This window comes from Lytechinus pictus, chromosome 2 (assembly GCF_037042905.1).
Source record: "Lytechinus pictus isolate F3 Inbred chromosome 2, Lp3.0, whole genome shotgun sequence".
NCBI lineage: Eukaryota > Metazoa > Echinodermata > Echinoidea > Temnopleuroida > Toxopneustidae > Lytechinus > Lytechinus pictus.
In genome coordinates this window covers 19,159,509-19,179,571 of record NC_087246.1, presented here as the reverse complement: position 1 = coordinate 19,179,571, position 20,063 = coordinate 19,159,509, and the positions used below count along the sequence as shown (strand labels likewise).

Here is a 20,063-nt window from a genome sequence, read left to right as displayed (position 1 = left end):
TACTCACCTGGTATATGTAATTTCTGCATCATGCTATGTAATAAATATCTTGCTTTGAAAATTGCCTATGCTAATATAATAAAAGAAAGGTCATTTGAAACGATTTGACGGTAAGGTAACTACAAACTGGTCTATTGAGCTTGCACAGTATACTTCGCCGTTGTATTTAACTTCTTGTTTTATGTTATATTATTTATCTTATCAATCTAGCTACAGTATACAGGAAGACCAAACCCGGATTCCGCTTCACAGAGAAGATGACCGGTAAACTGATTATTGGCAACGAGAAGGCCCAGTTTCACTTCAAACTTACCATCGAATCGAAAGATATATACCACATGCTGATTCTCGATCCTAACCATCGCGCCGGAATCTTCGGTATTGTCAAGTGTGATGCACTGTCAAATACGCCACTGACTGTTTCTGATGGCGTCTTTCAGTTGTTTGCAGAGAGCGAAGACAGGGTTGAGACCAAAGAAATGATCTACAAAATGACCTTGACCGATGGAGAGGGACGCGTTTTCTACTTCCATGGTGAAAAATGCATCCATAAGAATGGTGTCCTGGCAACTGGTCTTACTGATACGACGCATATGAACTTCACCGTGACGAAGGGGTCCGATGCGTCATCAGAGAAAGTCGGGGAAGGTAAGCTGAAGCTCAAGATCCGTGACTTCATGAAACAGCTCACGACCATCGAGGTCACCAACTGCAACAATGCCAAAGAGAGATTGAGATGGAAGACCAAATTCTGCAAATTCTTCGCTGGTTCTCTATGGGAGGTCTATGGCATATTTAGTCCTTCCACAACACCGTTTGATCCCGATGCATCTCCGAGGGAAAGAAGACTCCTAAAGATGGATCAAGATGACATTGTTCCCATGGAGCTTCCTGCAGGAGATGGTGTACCGCTTGTCCTAACGCGTTACAGAGGAGGGGGGAAAGGTCCTATTCTACTACTTCATGGGCTAGGTGTTTCAAGTCGCATCTTCACTATTGATACAGTCAACAAGAACCTGGTGGAGTACCTGGTAGAGAAAGGATTTGACGTTTGGTCCATGGATATGCGGTACTCAATATCGCTGCCGTCTCACAAGAATGGATGTACTGTCATAGATGCAGCAGAGTTCGATGTTCCCGTCGCAATTGACCACATTCTTCAGGCGACCAAGATAGCCAGCGTCCAGATCTTCGGCCATGGAGTCGGATCCCTGGTTGCATTTGCTTCACTCCTCGGAGGTTATCTCGCCAAAGAGAAAGTCAGTAGTATTGTATCATCTCAGCTTGGGTTCGTAGTCAAGCCCTCTGCATCATCCACTACCGGTCCAAACTTCATTGGCGATGGTGTTGATGCGTACACCGACACTAACGAGAACTGGATGGGGAGAGTGTTCAATGTCATATCGGACAGATATGCCAGCTTTGTGACGTCAGCTAAGGAACATTGTGACAGCCACGTTTGTCACCGTGTCACTTTCTTGTATCGGCCGTCTTGGCAGCACAGTAATCTGAACAAGAATACTCATGACACCTTGCACGAATGGAACGGCTTTACGAACAAGGATCTCTTCAAGCACCTTGCAAAGTCTTCTAACAAGAAGGTGTTGTGCAACCGTGATGGGGACAAGCCTCTCATTCCCAAGTATGACGCAAAGAACTACCATGAGCATACAGAGTACAAGGAAGCTATGTCACGCCTCAACGTTCCCATCCTTTACTTCATGGGAGAGAAGAACAGTCGTTGGGATAAGAAGTCGGTCCAACGTAGCCACCAAAGATGCCAGGAAAGTCATCCAGATCAGCACTATGAATGCTTCATGGTACCTGCTTATAACCACTTAGACTGCATCGTTGGCAAGAACGCCGAAAAAGATGTCTTTCCACGATTCTTGCCATTCCTCGAAAAATACTCAATTCCACATGACATATCTGATAACTCAGATTTATAAACTGCCTCACTGAGAGAGGAACCCAATGAGTTTATTTGTCACAAATTGCTTGGGTTTGTCGTTGTGTACATAAACTTATTTTATTTATCATTCCACTTATATAGCATATTCAAATAAACTTGATGAAACTCAAGCACTGATGCAGTGATCCTTATCCTGGAGGGATATGATATAGTATAGGAGTGAGAAGACAATTATTGCAAATATTAGACTTCAGGAGCTCGCTTTCCTGTGCATTAATGACATAATGCAACACGATATACGGACTGCTAGTTTGCCACATACATAGCTCACAACCACCGACACATTCTTAAAAAAATCTAATGATAATGCTGCACTTAAAGCCTATATGTAACAGATTTGTTTAATGATTAGATGTATGTATATATTTGCATTGTTGCGGGGACTGACTGATGCTAATCTTTTTGAAGCTGTCAATGAATTCAATATTGTATCGTAGAACTTCTGATTCGGATAGTAGTGGACCATGGTTGCCGTGAATGATGTATAAACGGAATGTAATACTTTGTATAAGGTCGTATATAATACGTATATGGGTGTATGATAACATTTTATTAAAAAAAAAACACTTTAACCCTTAAAAAATGGGCTATTTAGACGCCCAAGAAGACGGGGACTGATTCAGGACCCACACCCTTATCATCTCGGCCGTCGACCACGCTATCGCGACGAAAGTCGGCACGCGCTTTACCAATGGCGTAATCTACAAAACTGTATGATCAATTATTCTTCAAACAATTTCATTACCATTTAAATATGCTAATTTATATTTTAAAAATGAAAAAAATGCTCTAATTAACTAAATATGTCACCCAAACGGCCCCAAAAAATACAGACTCTTCGTAGGATTCTGATCAAGTGTACTCAAACAAAAACTCAATATCACAATTTTTTCTCATGTATTTTTCTTCTAACGTGTTAATTTGTTTTCCGGCTTTAAAGAAATTCGAAATCGTCGGCGAATTTATTCTGATTATAAACAAGACGAAATTCATTGAGTTTAATCAGTAAAAGTAGAAATTGTACTTTTACGATTTTTGGCTAAAACACAATTTCCATTGGATTTTTCCAACGTTAGTGCTTTGAGGGTATAAAGTACGCCCCTCACGTCTTATGTTTCTCCTCTCATGTAAACTTTAGGCAACGCTCTTTCCACTCATATTTTCATTCATATTTCCTATAGCCTTCTTACATCCCACCCCCCCCCCCCTCTCTTTAATCTACAGATGCTACATACGAATACAGAGCAAATGTATATATTGATGTATACCAATGCAGTGTTAACATAACTTGTATAGATATACAGTGCGTATTAAAAAAAACGGGACAGATTTGAAAATTTTATCAAATTTTTGTTTCAAATAATGATGTCTATATTTTAGTGTTAATAGATGCTCTAAGGTCTTATCTTTTAAATGCAATTTAAAAAAATAAATTTTATTCATGCTTGAGCGAACACATGACGTTTTTGTTGGGGGTTCAAAAAGAGGCTTGCGCCAGAATTGCAGAATATGTGTAATACAGTGATCAGACTTTTTGCTAATCAGGAGACTTCCTCTTGACCTTTTCATTATCTGTGCCACAATTTTCAAATTATGCTGTCAAATTTCACTTACAAAGTTATTTATTTAATTGAATTATTTTGTTTTTCATTTAGACTTCTCTTACCTTTTAATTTTCCTTCATAAGTAACTGAGGAAAGAAGATTTTTTTTGTCAACCCAAGCAAGAAGATTTGAATTATTAATTGGGAAAACTTGTGATTATTCAAATCGTTTTATTATGTGAAACAAATTATGTTATGTACCTTTAAAAGACATGAATCTATTTTCCAATGGGTCATTAATTCCTTGACCAAGTTAATTGCTTGACAGGAAACACAGGAAGGGATTCATGTCTTTCAATGACCATGATGTATTGAGTGAATTTTGAAGGAGCTAGATATGGCAGATCGAGTAAAATGTATTAAAAAGTTGTGAGCGAGCGAAGTGAGCACGCAAATATTCCCACTTTTTTAAATTACAATATCAAAGTTTGTGATAGAATTTGACATAATATTCAGAAAATAATATCATATTTTACTTTCTATCTTTCCTTTTATTTCCTGTCCACTTTTTTCTTGGTCATGATTTTTTTAATTAAGGGGGGGGGGGAGCAACCCGAGCGCCCGCCCATCTGTGTGGCTTTGTTCAAAAGGAACCATAACCTTTGTAGCACATAATGAAAGGATTTGAATAAAAAAAATCCATGCTCTCCCATAATTCGGTTGTAAAGAAAAATTTTTGCTTGAAGAAGGAATATTCAAAGCTAACAGAGAGCATATTAAAAAGAAATAACAGAATAATTCAAGCAAATAAATAGATCTGAAAATGAATTTTGACCGCATGATTTGAAAATTATGGCAAAGATAATGAAAAGGTTAAGAGGAAGTCTGCTAATTAGATAGAAGTCCGATCATCATATTACTCATATTCTGCAATTCTGGCGCAAGCCTCTTTTTGAACCCCCAACAAAAACGTCCCGTGTTCGCTCAAGCATGAACGAAACTAATTTTTTTTAATAGCATTTGAAAGACAAGACCTTAGAGCACCTATTAACACCAAAATATAGACATAATAATTTGAAACTAAAATTTTATAGACTTTTCAAGTCTGTCCCGTTTTTGTCTCACCTGCATAGCAGAGTGAGACTATAGGCGCCGCTTTTCCGACGGCGACGGCGACGGCGGCGGCGACGGCGACGGCGGCGGCGGCGTCAACACCAAATCTTAACCTGAGGTTAAGTTTTTGAAATGACAGCATAACTTAGAAAGTATATGGACCTAGTTCATGAAACTTGGCCATAAGGTTAATCAAGTATTACTGAACATCCTGCCTGAGTTTCATGTCACATGACTAAGGTCAAAGGTCATTTAGGGTCAATGAACTTAGACCATGTTGGGGGAATCAACATCAAAATCTTAACCTAAGGTTAAGTTTTTGAAATGTCATCATAACTTAGAAAATATATGGACCTAGTTCATGAAACTTATACATAAGGTTAATCAAGTATCACTGAACATCCTGCATGAGTTTCACGTCACATGACCAAGGTCAAAGGTCATTTAGGGTCAATGAACTTTGGCCGAATTGGGGGTATCTGTTGAATTACCATCATAACTTTGAAAGTTTATGGATCTGATTCATGAAACTTGGACATAATAGTAATCAAGTATTACTGAACATCCTGTGCAAGTTTCAGGTCACATGATTAAGGTCAAAGGTCATTTAGGGTCAATGAACTTTGGCCAAATTGGGGTATTTGTTGAATTACAGCCATAAATTTAAAAGTGTGTTGGTCTAGTTCATAAAACTTGGACATAATAGTAATCAAGTATCACTGAACATCCTGTGCGAGTTTCAGGTCACATGATCAAGGTCAAAGGTCATGTAAGGTCAAAGAACTTTGGCCACGTTGGGGGTATTTTTTGAATTGCCATCATATCTCTATAAGTGTATTGGTCTAGTTCATAAAACGTGGAAATAAGAGTAACCAAGTATCACTGAACATCTTGTGCGAGTTATAGTAGTTTTCAAAATCAGCACTGCTGCTATATTGAATCGCGTGATGCAGGTGAGACGGCCAGAGGCATTCCACTTGTTGTTGATACGCACTGTAGATCACCATTCATATACTCAGCACCTGAATTAATTTTGCACAACTGTAACCATGAAAGAAAATGCGTTCATAAATATCTTATATGTAGTGTAGTAATTCCCTCCTATTGTACAAAACATAGCGATTACACCTCTTGAAGTACATTATGTTGGACATCGTACAGTATATTTAAAGATATAGTTATAAAGCTTACGAATATCGGATATTTTATTTAACTTTTTCTTGCCACAAATTTAATGGAGATTATATAAGAAAATTTGTTGAAAGATATTCAATTTTTAACTTATTTAAGCATACGCAGCGATTTATTCTGGCTAAATATGCCACACATTATTTCAGTAAAGTTTATACAATTAGGGCAAACAGTAATAAATTAAGATTTCTTTATCACTGTTTATAGCAGTGGCTACACATGAATTCCATATATTGCATTTCTTAATATTGAAATGATTTACCCCAATATAAAAACATCATTAGACATGTTAGATTTACAATTTATAGTGTATTGTTTGAAAACAAAATTTATGGAATTTATGATACATATATACTCGCCAATGGCATCATGAAATTAAAACTCATGGGTTATGAGTTCACTGTAAAAACTGCGGTGTTAAAACTGACACCAGTTGGTGTTAATAGAGGACCAAACCCCGAGGTGTTAAAATTACACCCGAGAGATTGAACATAACACCAAAGAGTGTAAATGTAACAACCACAGGTGTTGTAATAACACCTATAGGTGTAAAACTAACAGCACCAATTTAACACCGGTGTAAAATAACTGGTGTGGTCCTCTATGTACACCGGTTAACACCACAGTTTTTGCTGTGTTGGTGTGTGTAATTGCACGCGTATTACTGATGGCGTGCGCAGGTGTGTGCAGTTCTATGGTGCAGTCCAAGTCTGACGGCATTTCTCATACTAACTTACTAATAATTTTCGTTCAGTACATCTACCACAGTTATGCAATGTTCTACTTTATCAAATATATAAAAAAATAATTAGAAAACCAACCAATATTACTATTTTTAATAATACACCAAATAAATGACGCAAATAAAATGCTTTAACAGTGAAAAAAAAGTGTATGGTTTATTTTCGCGTGTTTTGTGTGTATTCCCTTTCACAAAGATGGCCAATGGGGCGTATAAAATTACAATCATTCGATCAATTGTATTAACTGTTGATCTGCTTCTTACAACAAGCAGGGCAAACCGATTTGCTACAGCTAAAATTTGTATTCCCACGAGGCCGATTATTCCCTACGAAACCGAGGCCCGTATTCTGAAGTCAGGTTTAACTTAGACCACAGTCTAATTCTGTGCTAAAATTATGGAGAGCCAAAATTATAATATTCTGTTTATATTGTATATTTCTTATGTTTACTATTTTGTTTCCTTTTGCTTTCTTTATGATGAAAAATACTTCAAAATACTTCAGTTACCATTCCCAGACATTTTGGTTGTCATATGAGTTAATAAATTGGATGTTTACTGTTGGGGATTTGTGCCCCAATTGGCTCTCCATAGTTAAACCACAACTTTAAACCAGGGTTTAATTTGAACCCGAGTTCAGAATACGGGCCCGAGGGTTCACAATGATGAGGGTCCACGAGGCCGATTATTCTCGCATCTTCTGGCATTAGGATATCTTGTTTGGGTCCGTGGAAAGTTTCCACTAAGCATATTCTCAAATGAAGACTGGAAGTTGCGGATAGTAACAACGTGGATTAATTTGCGGATGCTTTGGTATTAAAATCTGGTCAATATTATTTATACTTGAGAATCATCTCTTCCATTTTATAAGTGTAGTGGCCCTTGGGTCCCTTTTCAACCGTATATTCCTTGTGAAAACTAAACATTTTGGTTTGAAACAATTTGTCTTGTTTTTCATATTATTTCTTGGTTATGTTTTTTTTTTTTAAAGGGGCATTTGCAAGCTTATTACAAATTACAGACAAAGATCAAATTCGGAAATCTTTAGAACATGACATGTTCGATAAGTGTTTTGATAGTTGATTCGGAAATTCTTCAGACCATGATTGAGAAATACTGCATAATAAAAAAAGCAAGATACGCAGATGCCCGATCCAAATAAAATTTCATGTAAAATCGCAAAAAAAAATATCCAGTAAAATGCAATGTATGACACCTAGATAGATCCTTGTCCTTTGATCGGTTGTTTGATGTCGATCATTTAGCCCATTTTACAATGATGTCATCATCTTTGCAATTTTGGATCCATACCATACACGTAAAAACAGACGCACTTGTGTTTACAGTGCGCGTGTTTGTATGTATGCGACAATAAACAGACCGCGTTCGCACTGAATGCACTTTTGCATTCAAATCTATAAATTCCAAATGACAGGGATCTATTTTTAGGTGTCATATAAAACAAATAATGAATGTTCTTTTCATTCGTACAATGAACATAATACTTTTATTTGGTGAAAGATGAAATGAATAATCCATTCAACTTGGCTACGCCTTATGAAGTATTCTATCCATTGCACTCATCAAAATTCATTATTTGTATACTATTATTCCATATCCTCCAGATCATAACTGTTTCAAGACAAACACAACGTGGGGAAAATAATCGACCTCGTGGACTCGCCCCAAGGGGAAGGCCTGTCCGATACTTTCTGTAATCCCTTGCTAGGAGTAACATCAATTGTTTGGATACCATGAATACCAAGATAAAAAAATGTATCATCAATAATGAAAAGCGTTTGAAGTGTCTCTGAAATAAAATTTATAAATGAAGCACAGTAGCACGAAATCATCAAATAATACCTCCATAAACTCCTGACCATTTCATTATTATTATCACTGAAAAGTACTGAACACGAGATTGGGAACGAATACAAATGGCTTCTTTTCAGGATTCTTTTCCTTTAGTACTATTTGTATTTGGTGGAATTTCATTGTCCAATATATCTAGAAGTATAGGCTTACTCATTCATCTAGTCTGTCAGGTTTTGGGTTTATAATTAATAACAAAATAAGTTATTATTACGTAAACACATTTTGAAGTAAATGATCTCAAAATAATTGATCGATTACTGTATCTCATTCACACACTTATTATACAAAAAAACATATTCTTTAACACACATTTTGTAAATCAAGCACATTCATATATATCCCGGACCATAATTACTGGTTACAAGGGTAGGTGCCTGTCTCACGTGATCTGAAAGAAGCACCTGATTGGCTGCGATTCTTCCTGTTGATACGGCTCGTTCCATCAGGGCTGATGGGTAATGTGTGTGCAACCAATCGCCTGCAAAGTTCAGATTCGTAACTCCACACTCCGATGGGAAATTGACGGTTGGTCTGATATGTTCAAGACTGGCGGGGAATGATGCAAATTCCTTTCCGGAATGGACGAAATGACCTAATATTTTGAAATTCTTGACAAATATTTCGGGGTAAATGTTTTTAACCGTAGGAGCTATCTTTGTCCATACATTTCTGTCCTCCACGTCGCCATACGACCAATCATAGAGGTGAAACTCGATAATAGATCCACCAGTCCGCTGACTCCACTCACGTGACTTCTCTTCAATAAGATGATACTGTACAACTAAGTTGATAGGATGAAATTCGGGCGTTTGTAGAATTGGCGGGTGAGTTGATGAGAGTTGTTTATCGAACCAAACCCTAAGTACCTTATAAGGAGGTGCTAGGGGAAGTTGCTGGAGCCTCTCCTGGATGCAATTCACTTGCTTACTTCTAGGAAAATGTAGGATAGTTTTCGTGAAGATCGCTTTTACGGCCGACAAGTCGGTTGCTAATATTACATGATCGTACGACTCATGTGCGCCAGGCGATATACCAGACACGTGCCAGTCCTTGTTGTTAAATCTTAGATCAGTGACAAAAGTATTCTTCTCTATTCTGAAAAGAAAAAAAGGAGGTATCGTAGGAGTAAACCTAGTCGGTGTTGCGTTACGTATGATTAATCCCATCATGCACTTGTTTGAAGTCCCTAGATATTGTAAACATACTGGCCTTGAGCCTAGGGATGCATACTTCTCGTGTTTATTTTAAGGTGAGATACTGTAATGTGTATACTGTAAACAGTCAGATTTCCGCCCTTCAATACTGTCTGTCAGTTTGTTATAGAGACCACATCTTGTGGCAGCGGTGGTATTCGAACCCACGCCATGGAATCTCGATTCTATAACTTCAGACAGGGTCTCAGTATAAGATGTAAATTATCATAAAAACCCTCGTAAAAAAATCATCGTTTCCCCCATTTATAATGGTTTCTAATTTACCCTATTTAATCTTCGGTTAATATGACAAATATATGGTATGACTGGAAATCACGGCTCAGTATTTAAGCTTAGATCCTTGCTCTATATTATCAATCTTCCACGTAATCAATTTCTATCAAATGGAAACGTCGTAAAATACAAAATAACATTTTAACTCCAAGTGTCTTATGGTAGTTTCAGTAACTTCTTATCAATGGAGAATAGGGCATAGAACGAGACGTAGAGGACTCACTTTACGCCTAGAGACTTCAATCTATGTTCCCATGGGTCAAATACAGCAGTCCGATGATCCACTTTAGCTATCAAACGTTGATCGGCCTATTAAAACAAATGGTAGTATAGTACTTTGTACCGGTAATGAATGGGATGTACATATTGATAGTTTGATAATTATCTATAGCAAAACTAATTATCAATATTATACTGTGTAGTACCGTCTTGTATAAGCACTGAAGACGAATTATCCCAAGTACAAACATTTATTTTACAGCCGATATTTTTGTCCGCAATTTACACATAGGATGACTAGGCGATTTCTAAGAAATATAATTTACCAGAAGAAACGCTTCTTAAATGAAGTGCACTCTGTACACTCCAAAGACTCCAAATTTTACCGCTACGAAGCGTTGCAAAATGTCAAAATTAACGTACTAATTGTTTAGGTCATCCATCCAAATCACCACTAAAGCGTCTGCATGCTTCTCTACTGCGAATTTGATTCCTTATTCTTCTCAACATAATAGTAATATGGAAATATGATGACTGATGACTACTATCAAGTTTCCATACAAATTCCTCCGTCCACCCCCCCCCCCCAAAAAAAAAAAAATACAACGCTTGGCTGACAAAATGATATTCAATAATAAATATGATAATTATCACCTTCTCATCTCCAGTGAAATAAAAGTGCGAGTACATCAGAATCTCTGCGGCATTGAGAACAGTTCGCTCATTGAAGGTTACAGAAAGAGCAGGACGTAGGACAGTATCCGCAAACCACACTGGTGCTCTTTCTGCTTCCGCCCACTCATCTACAAGAAATAAAGGGGAAGCATGAGACTACTGCTGCACCGCACTTGTAAGCCTCATTTCAAATTAGTATAAATACATTTTAGTTACTTTGGGGATTTTCTTTTCCATATTATTTACAGGCATCCTTGGGAGTGCGCACAGCAAGGAAGGATCATCTACAACAGAGGCTACTATCACCAAGTTGTGAATATGGGACTCGAAATACAACTTCCTTTCTTGAGTTAAATGGTTAGAAACATAAAATGCAGGCCTAAATCATCTTCTGGGTATTCAATAAAGCAGTCGATCGCTCTTAATGCGTCATATCACTTTCTTATGGTAACTTTGCCATCCAATGGAAAGTTGTATGTAATCCTTGATTTTAATTGGTTGGTGATCAGAGTTACCATGGTGATTACCATTGGATGGCAAAGTAACCATGATAGTAACCTTTATGCAAAGGGGCCCAGATATGCATATTTAAACATTCTTGAGCAACGGTGGTTGAAATCAGAAGGCTTTATATGCATACATGTTAAACCTATTACACAGTGCCATCTTAGATAGTGAAATGGCATACCCACCGAATGTGATGTTTCCGTATCGCTGGTAGACAGTGTCATGGTTGTAGTACGCAAAGAACAGAGATATACGCAAGATACCAAATATATCTGAGACCTTAAAATTCGGGCTCTTCAGGAGTGTAGCTGCAGAAAACATCAAGTAATCAAAATATCAACAAGACAAACATTTAGGCGGAACTTGATGCCAATCATACATCCAGAAAAGAGTGCTATGGTGACCCTTCATATTTCCCTTTCGTTTTGCCGACCTGTCCACAAGGTTGGACCGATGTGATTCAGAAATCTATCTTAAGCGAATCTTTGTACCGATCGAGAAGTCAACCTCACCATTTTGGGGTTTTTTTATGGGTGGCTTTGAATCTTGACATTTAGAATTATGCCAATGTTGACTATAAGACCAGATCCTTTCAAATTACGGTATTAACTCAACTAAGCAAAATTCAGGTTTCTTTAAATCGTGTCTATGTTTTACTAGAGACAAGGAAATTGGAGGCACAATTTGATTTCATTTTCTTCCGTTTTTTGTTCAATAATTTGGTAATATTTACTATAATAAAAACGAGATAATATTTTTCAGAAAAAAAATTCAGTCTGTATAAATATAATGAAGAAAATATGATTTGGGATATGATTAGAGCATCTGGACGTAATACTAGGCCTACTGTACAAAGACTTACCTACTACGTTGAAAGGATAGGGGCCTTTACTTTCCACGACTTCATCCTTATATGTTCTGAACCGGAAGTGATTTGCCCCCCATCTCTGGAAGTTGTCGTTGATACCCAAACGGTGTAGTACGTCCTTAAATGTGTAATAATTATAAAACAATGCTGCGCCAAAGAAAATGAAAATTTTCATTAATTCATAAATTTTAATCCATTGCTCATATCAATAGCCAGAACAACAACTCAATTCTACCAACGTGTGTAGGTGCAACGGTTACCTCATTTTGAGAGTAACACAACATGCATAGTTAGACTTACGTACAGGCCGGCTTATTCTACCAGATAAATGCCATAACTACCTATAGCAATTAACAAAAAATAAATAAAACAGAAAGGTTACATTGTTTTAAAGAAAAAAACAGATCATGCATCTGTTAACCAGACAAACTTACGGTTGGTTTCAAGTCTTTGTAACATCCACATTCTTTGACTTTAGTAACTCGGAAGCTTTAAAATATGGTTCTAATGTTACAACGACCATTACAAAGCGACATATATGTTCTGGTACATAGCTAATTAATATTTTCAGCCTCTGAAATAAATTTAAGAAAAATACGTTCTGCAATACTAAAAGAAAACCCAATAATAATGATGAGATGACCGAGACCAGGCAGAGAAGCCACTGGACCACAGCTGCGATCTGACTTCACTGATAATCTTTTTGAAGCACAGTCATGTTAGAAAATAGGAAGAAGCCAAGTGAAAGCATAATTTCATATTTGATAAACTATTCAACGTTACTAAAACATTATTCTGAAAATATACCCACAGAAATTCTAATTGATCATGATTTGGTCGGCCCCTGTTGTCCTCTGCTCAACAGCAGGGAGTTTTTGCAACAGCTACGCAGACACTTTCTGTAACGTACAGAATCTATTGTCAAATGCCCTTCATGACAATGAAGTCTTCGTCGAGGATCGGTAATTCGAAACGGCAGTTTCGTCCGTTACTCTGACCGAACGAGATATTTGCGGCATTATTTCGTCAGCGTCGAAACGTCGACATCGGACGAAAGCGCAGATACGATTCACCACTTTTTGACAAAGACCTCCCAGGTTTTCGTTGTGATTACACTTGCATTAATAAATACTATTACAAAACAAAAAATTCTCAATGCATTTGCTGCATGCTAGGATTGATTCTGCCACGCTATGCAAAAACTCCCTAGTGACATGCATGGGAATTTCAGGGACAACAATTTTCTGACAACTGAAAAATTGAATTTACCATGGAAGCCATGATCTACTCTAAAAGTTTCCCCCAGGATTTCGGCCTCGGTGGACTTGAGACGTCCTCCAAGCATTGGGCTAGCCTCCTTTACAGTCACATTATATCCCCTCTCCGCAAGCTCCAAAGCCGCCGATAGGCCTGCTAGACCACCACCTAAATAATCATGGTAAAAATGGTTATGGATGGTTTGTATTTTAAAAAAATCTCGGAGCGTATTTGCAAATAGGCCTGTTATGAAATACCGAATTAATCATTTCAATGCAATTTCTACCTCTTTCATTATTTTGGAAGTAGATTTTTCGATCAAAATTGTTCCAAAGACTTCTCTCCCAGGATCCGTTGCATGAAGTACTGCGATCAATCGTTGCATGAAGTACTGCGATTCAACCAATGAAACACGCATATTAAACACTTAGGCTCGAGTTGCGTTTAAATTTATCTCTTTCTGCAACGGGCCACGGGGTTCTATATACTCTATATATAAATTTTTACTTTCCTCCAATAGACAATTTTCATATAAATTCATACAAACCAATTATAGTACAAAACATAGTTAATATACATGGACTTGGATAGCGGATGTGCTGAAGCACCCCCAAGATTTTCCTTGGGGGTGCTGCGTGTATTATTTTCCATAGGCAGCACCCCCAGGAATTCTGGACGGTGTGACAAAATGGAAAACGTAGCCAAAATTACCAACATTTTTTAAAAGAAACCCTTTATTTTTTGTCAAATTTCTTGGGACGAAAATGACCTTTATTTTGGAATGAAACTTTTTGTTTATTTTGCTTGTCAAATAGACATCAGCACCGGACATGGACGGAAATCACAGGGGGACGCCCCCCCCCCCCACACTTTTTTTAAAGGGAGGCACAATATCAAATGTCCCTCCCCACTACTTGTAGAAGGGACAAAGAAAGGAAAACAGGAGAAAATGAAAAGGAAAAATAAGAGTAGGAAGACGAATGAATGAAATATGGTGAGGGAAGACATTTTTCCTGTCACTATATACAATTTTCGCTCACGCTTCGTGCTCGCATTGTCTGTTCTATACTTATCTTGCTCACTAGGATGATATGGAGCTTAAAATATTAAGTGTTTTTAGTATATAATTATACAAAACATTTATCAGACATGATGACAAAATATCCTTAGAATGACCCGGCCGTAGGTCAAAATTATATTTAAAAAGTATCAGCTCGCGCTTCGCGTTCGCGTCATTTATTAAGTGCGATCCCTATCCAATTCAAAATTTTCCTACACAGTGCTTGAAATAGTGCATAAATTCACCCTTTTCAAATCGGAATATCAAATATTTTCAACTCGCGCTTCGCGCTCGCATCATTGATTTTTATAACAAAAAAATGTAAGCCTATTTAGAATGCCCAGATTCGAGGTCTAAATCTAAACACGCGTATGCATATTTATTGAGACACGCTTGTTCTTTATTTAAAACGTGCTTAAATGGTCCAGATTCAGAAGAGAATACAAAAAAAAATATGCTCGCACTTCGCGCTCACATTATGAATGTAGAAAGATATATACCCAATTTCCTATCCTTTTCCTGATTTACAAAACATGAATAGAGTTTCCCGTTTATAGGTGTAAATCTCAATTTTGTTTCCGCTCGCGCTTAGCATTCGCACCAATATTATTGTATAGTTATATACCTATCCTGTTCATGATTACAAAAAGGGTTTCGAATATACATGTATGTCCAGTTTTTAGGAACGGGATGTCAAAAATGTTCACCTCGCGCTTCGTGCTCGCATTATTTGATTGTTGAAATATGTATCGTCTCCATAGGAAGCTGCAAAAAGCCGTTTTGTCCGCATAGTATCCCACGTACACTATGTGTATGCCATTTCATGAAATGAATAAACCAATGTCGAAAATTTCTCGAGTCCCCAGAAGGCCTCAACCCCCCCCCCCTAAAAAAAAAAAAAAACTCTCAGTCTGGAATCGCGCTTGCTTCTCGTCCTGTATCATACAGTTCCTAACCACTAATATATTTTTTTTAAATACAAGCAATACCTTACCAACTATAAGGACACTTCGGTGGATCCCAGAAGGTAGAGAGATCGGATCAGTCGGATTAACAGGTTCAATATAAACAGGGTCGTTGCATCCAAGATACCGAAGGAATATTATTGCCACTGAAGAAAAAAATATATATCGTAAGCACTTTTTTATTTGATACGGGATTCATTTGCTAATTATTTCATGATCGAATTTTAAAATCAGTAAAAATTGAATGAATTTCATCTCGAAAATGGAAGAGTTATCATGGTTATGTTTTATATCAACACGGTCAAACCAACTCTCTGAATTCCTTGCAATAGATTGCGATCAGGGACCAATCCAAAGAAGTTTTCAATCAAATAAATGTAGAATTCAATCGTATTCGATGAAACTTTCGATCCAATTTCGGATTTGCCCCTGAAAACAATATGTTAGATTGACATTCAATATACGCAATTTACCGCCCTTTCACACGGTAAAAAAGTCATAATTTGAATGATGATTCCAATGAAAAATAAGGCTATATAATGACGAATATTTAGCACGCGTGAAACCAAACTAGAACATGATTAGAATCACGAATGCTAATCACAGTCACGATTACAATAGAAATCCTCATTACAATGATGATTCAAGATTCACGTGTGAAAAGGCCCGTAGAGAGAACAGTCAATTAATAAAGAATAAGTTTCTGAACAATATTTTGTTGTGCTTTTGTCATGTGATGTTCATCATCATAAAACCATCACCATACACTACCACCACCACCACGCACAACCGTGACCTACACCAATTTAACTTTCAGATCACGATCCCCCTAATGTTTGCCTGCAATATCCGTTTTTAATCTGTCTTGGGCCTACTATGTACATTGAGTAGTTAATGTTTGAATTTGAAAATAAACGTTACAAATTTTAATAACAATTATTCAGGGCATGAGAAGGCAGGAATCAATGAATTATGAACCAATCCATATTTGATACAAAGTTCAACGCCAATCTCTATGTGTCTGTTAACATGGTTAATGAATGATATGAAACGGATAAGAGGAGCTGATTCCTTTTATCATTTGTATTGTTCTATCGAGCACTGGCGTATAGGTGTGTGTGTGGTTTTTATGGGGGCGGGCTTTGGGGCCATGCCTCCACCCCCCCCCCCCCCAAAAAAAAAAAAAAAAAAAAAAAAAAAAAAAAAAAACTTTCTTTTTCACGACCAAGAAAAAAGGCATAAAAAAAGGAAAAAAATAAAAAAAAATGTGTGAGATGTGATTTCTGAAATTCTAAATTATGTAAAAATTTAATGGAATTTATTCTTTTGCCCTCAGTCATGTAAAAATATTTGCCCGCTCGCTTCGCTAACTCGGGGTCATTTAAATGATTTTTGTGAAAGACGCCATGCTGTGCCCCTTAGCTCATTACGCTCCGTAACCTCGCCCTTTGGCAAGTTCAACATTTTCTAAATGTTTTTTTTTCGCTTAGGCCTTTAATTGATGATCGATCTTTACAGACTGCTGATGAAATTGCATTTTATAGCTTTAATTATGTTTGATATAAAAGTGAACATACTGGTGACGTGATTACTCATAAAATAATTATATTCTCTTTTGAAACCAAATCGAACGAGAATTCTTAAAACTTGTAAAAAAAAAATATATATATATGTTTCACAGAAGGGCCTGAACGGTATATGATAAGAACGCCCGCTGAATGATCTATACAACCATGACAACTGTCAGTTCCGACGAGATCGTTGGCCGTTGGTGAAGAATTCGACGGGATATCAGAGTTCCACTTCCATTCGCATGCACATCAAGTTGGGGTAAGGGCAACCACTATTTTTAGTCGTTATTTTAATTATTTAGTTATTTAACTCAGTTAAAAACATATACATTATCTGATAAAATATTATTTAAAAAAAATAATAAACGTAACTGCAGTTGAGCAAAAGCATGCACTATGAGCCCCTATGAGTCATAATACAGGATATATAAGAGTTTGAAACTGGGTAATGCCTATAGTCTAAGAAATACAGCATATGGCATAAAAATGAGTTTGCAGCAAAGCAATCGAATCAAATAAAACTGAATGAGTATAATGCACCTAAGCATATCGAAAACTTGTATGCAGTGTACCGGACATGTAAAAACATAGCAGACGACGTTTGCAGACCTCGCGATCATCGTATGACTAGTGGTGCGGAATGTTCCATTGCGGCTTTATGGGGGAAATAGCATTACAGAGGGATAAAATGTATACACAGATAATGTTTCAGCGTTGATTCGCAATATTTTGAGTCAATTTTCATGAATTATCGTTGTTTGAATATTTAAACATCATTATAAAATGAAAGAAATAAGCAAAACTTAATTTTCAGACTTAGCTATGCAGTGGTAAGCTAGGATGCACCCCTCGTATACATAATGGACCCGTCACGAGTGTAGGTTTGCTCTTCGGACATCACTATCACAAAGAAAATCTCCTCTGATTTGATGATAAAAGTGCCCTATTTCCTTATTAACCAATCTCCATGGTTCTTTCATGAGTATTTGCCTTACAATGTGCCCTTTATTGTTATCTGGGCGGAAATTCATGATACCACCACCCACCGATGTGACGACGGATATAATCCACCCGGGTACTATAAAAATGTCCCCCTAACCCATTATCCCAATACATATTCCTGACTATGGATGGTTTTGAGTGATTTTAATGTAATAAAGTGCCATATTTCCCACCAATTGAATGTAAAAAGAATTATGGTCATCTGATAGAAGAAGTTGTTACCATTCATTTCAGGGGGGCGGAAATTCTATCTGAATCAACGCTTGTCCTTGATACACATTTGTTTGTGAAAAAAGGGTATAATGCAAGGGAATTCTGCGTGTTATAAGGGTGCGCGCGTGCAGCGAGGACCTTCTGTCCGCTAGTTTTCCATATGCTTCCCCACCCAAACCACCCACCCCTCCCCCCTTAAACAAATCCTTCCCAGCCCAGGAAGCTCGGCCTGCTTCCCTCCCCTTTCTCGCAATCTGTGAGTTGGCTCTGGGTCCATCAAACCAGCGGATACGAAACACCGGGACGAACATATATTGATTCCCCTTTTTCAAAGTGATCAAATGATTTATCCATTAAATGTGTCTAATTCCTCTTTATTTTGATTCATGCAGGCTCATGTTTACAAGAGCAAGAACAAGAACTCGAGTTTGAAATACCAACCAACTTTGAATTAATTGCGCAGAAAAAAATGGTAACGATTTGTGGAAGATACGACGGCCTGACGTAAGCAAGGATGATTTCTTGTGCTTTTTTTTTTGTTAAGTTTATTCATTTTATTATTAATGTCAAAATGAGAGTGGGCTCGAATTAACACGAAATATTACATTCTATGCCCAAATGAGCAATGACACCCGGACAGAACAACGCTCCATGATATTTCATCTAAGTTAATGAAAAGGTGACATAAATGAAAATCCCGGATGATAATAGACCCGAGACTGTCACTCGAGACTGGATTTCGATCAAAATTCTCTCGTAGCGTACTAGTCATGCTAGTATATAAACATCTCTAACTCCCAATTCGCTGGTATGTAGGCCTACATACAATCGCCGCGCGGACTGATTATATCCACAAATTTTAACTTCGGGATATAAACTGGAATAATTTTCTCCTATAAAGATACATTTTCTCTGTAAGGGTCCATTGCGTAAGCCTTGAATTCAGTCGAGGGAAATTGTGTTACAGAATACATGCATGGAAGGGACAAAGGCCATTGACCTGACCCGGGACCTGTAATACAGCGCGAGAGTGCAGACTATGAAATAGCGTGGACTCTCGTGCCAACTGACCTCAACGAAACGTGCGTGTACTGTACGCACGTGTTACACACATTCTTCACTTGGCATGTTCAACTATACAAGACCGTCTACCGTTTGCACTAATCATTAAAAAACATGTTGCAAATGATCGTTTGATATAGCAGATCACTTTACCTGTTAGTACGAATATGGACTTGAGCAGTGCCTCCATCTTTCAGAATGCGTTGTCTGGTAGATCATCAGCTAAAGGTGAAACCATCACATTACGAGTGCCATTAATTTAATTGATGTTTTTAAGGAGAGTTTGGAATCGTCTGCTACGAGAAGGGGCCTATCAGTCTACATGGCCTCGACACTTGACCAGATTACATCGCCGTCAAGTCAAAGTTCTCTGCATACTGCATGTGTGTTCAAGGTGGGCTGAGCAGATATACATCGATCATTGACGATACAATACAATCACATGTTATCTAATCGTCGATGCTCCAGGGTCGAGAAAGCAATTAGTTTGTAAATGGGTAAACACAAAGCTAATTCAACATATTCACAAATGTTTCTAATTGTAATAGGTCAATGCGTCAAGCGTAATGATTACACACATGTCCAGTCGGAGCATTAGGCTGCGAAATTCAGACCACTTTGCTCACAAACGTAAGGATTTTATGCAATAAAACGACGCAATCTGAAACAGACTAACTCGCTTCGCACCATATCCCTTGCCTGCTGTACAAACCCTTCACTCGAGTTAAAGGGTCTGAATGT

At 37.5% G+C, this 20,063-nt stretch overlaps 2 protein-coding genes across 4 annotated transcripts in view; one reads left to right on the top strand and one right to left on the bottom strand.

The window, feature by feature from the left end:
• The window catches only part of LOC129254620 (uncharacterized), a 21,703-nt gene extending 15,029 nt beyond the window's left edge, over positions 1-6,674 (top strand). The window contains exon 7 of the mRNA XM_054893124.2: positions 211-6,674. Coding sequence (XP_054749099.2) covers positions 211-1,949 — 1,739 coding nt within the window. The 3' untranslated portion in view covers positions 1,950-6,674. The remainder of the gene's footprint in view (positions 1-210) is intronic.
• LOC129254621 (carotenoid phi-ring synthase-like) lies at positions 6,621-20,063 on the bottom strand. Of its 3 annotated transcripts, XM_054893125.2 has the most exons (8): positions 19,476-20,063; positions 15,504-15,620; positions 13,462-13,617; positions 12,187-12,339; positions 11,510-11,632; positions 10,797-10,945; positions 10,147-10,232; positions 6,621-9,531 (listed from the first exon to the last, which is right to left on the bottom strand). In XM_054893125.2, the coding sequence occupies exons 1-8, from the start codon at positions 19,510-19,512 to the stop codon at positions 8,766-8,768; spliced, it is 1,587 nt and encodes a 528-aa protein (XP_054749100.2). In that variant the 5' UTR covers positions 19,513-20,063; the 3' UTR covers positions 6,621-8,765. The 3 variants fall into 3 exon arrangements, with proteins under 3 accessions (XP_054749100.2, XP_063968270.1, XP_063968275.1); XM_064112200.1 differs by lacking the exon at positions 13,462-13,617 and having other exon boundaries at positions 19,476-19,878; XM_064112205.1 differs by lacking the exons at positions 13,462-13,617; positions 15,504-15,620 and having other exon boundaries at positions 19,476-19,910.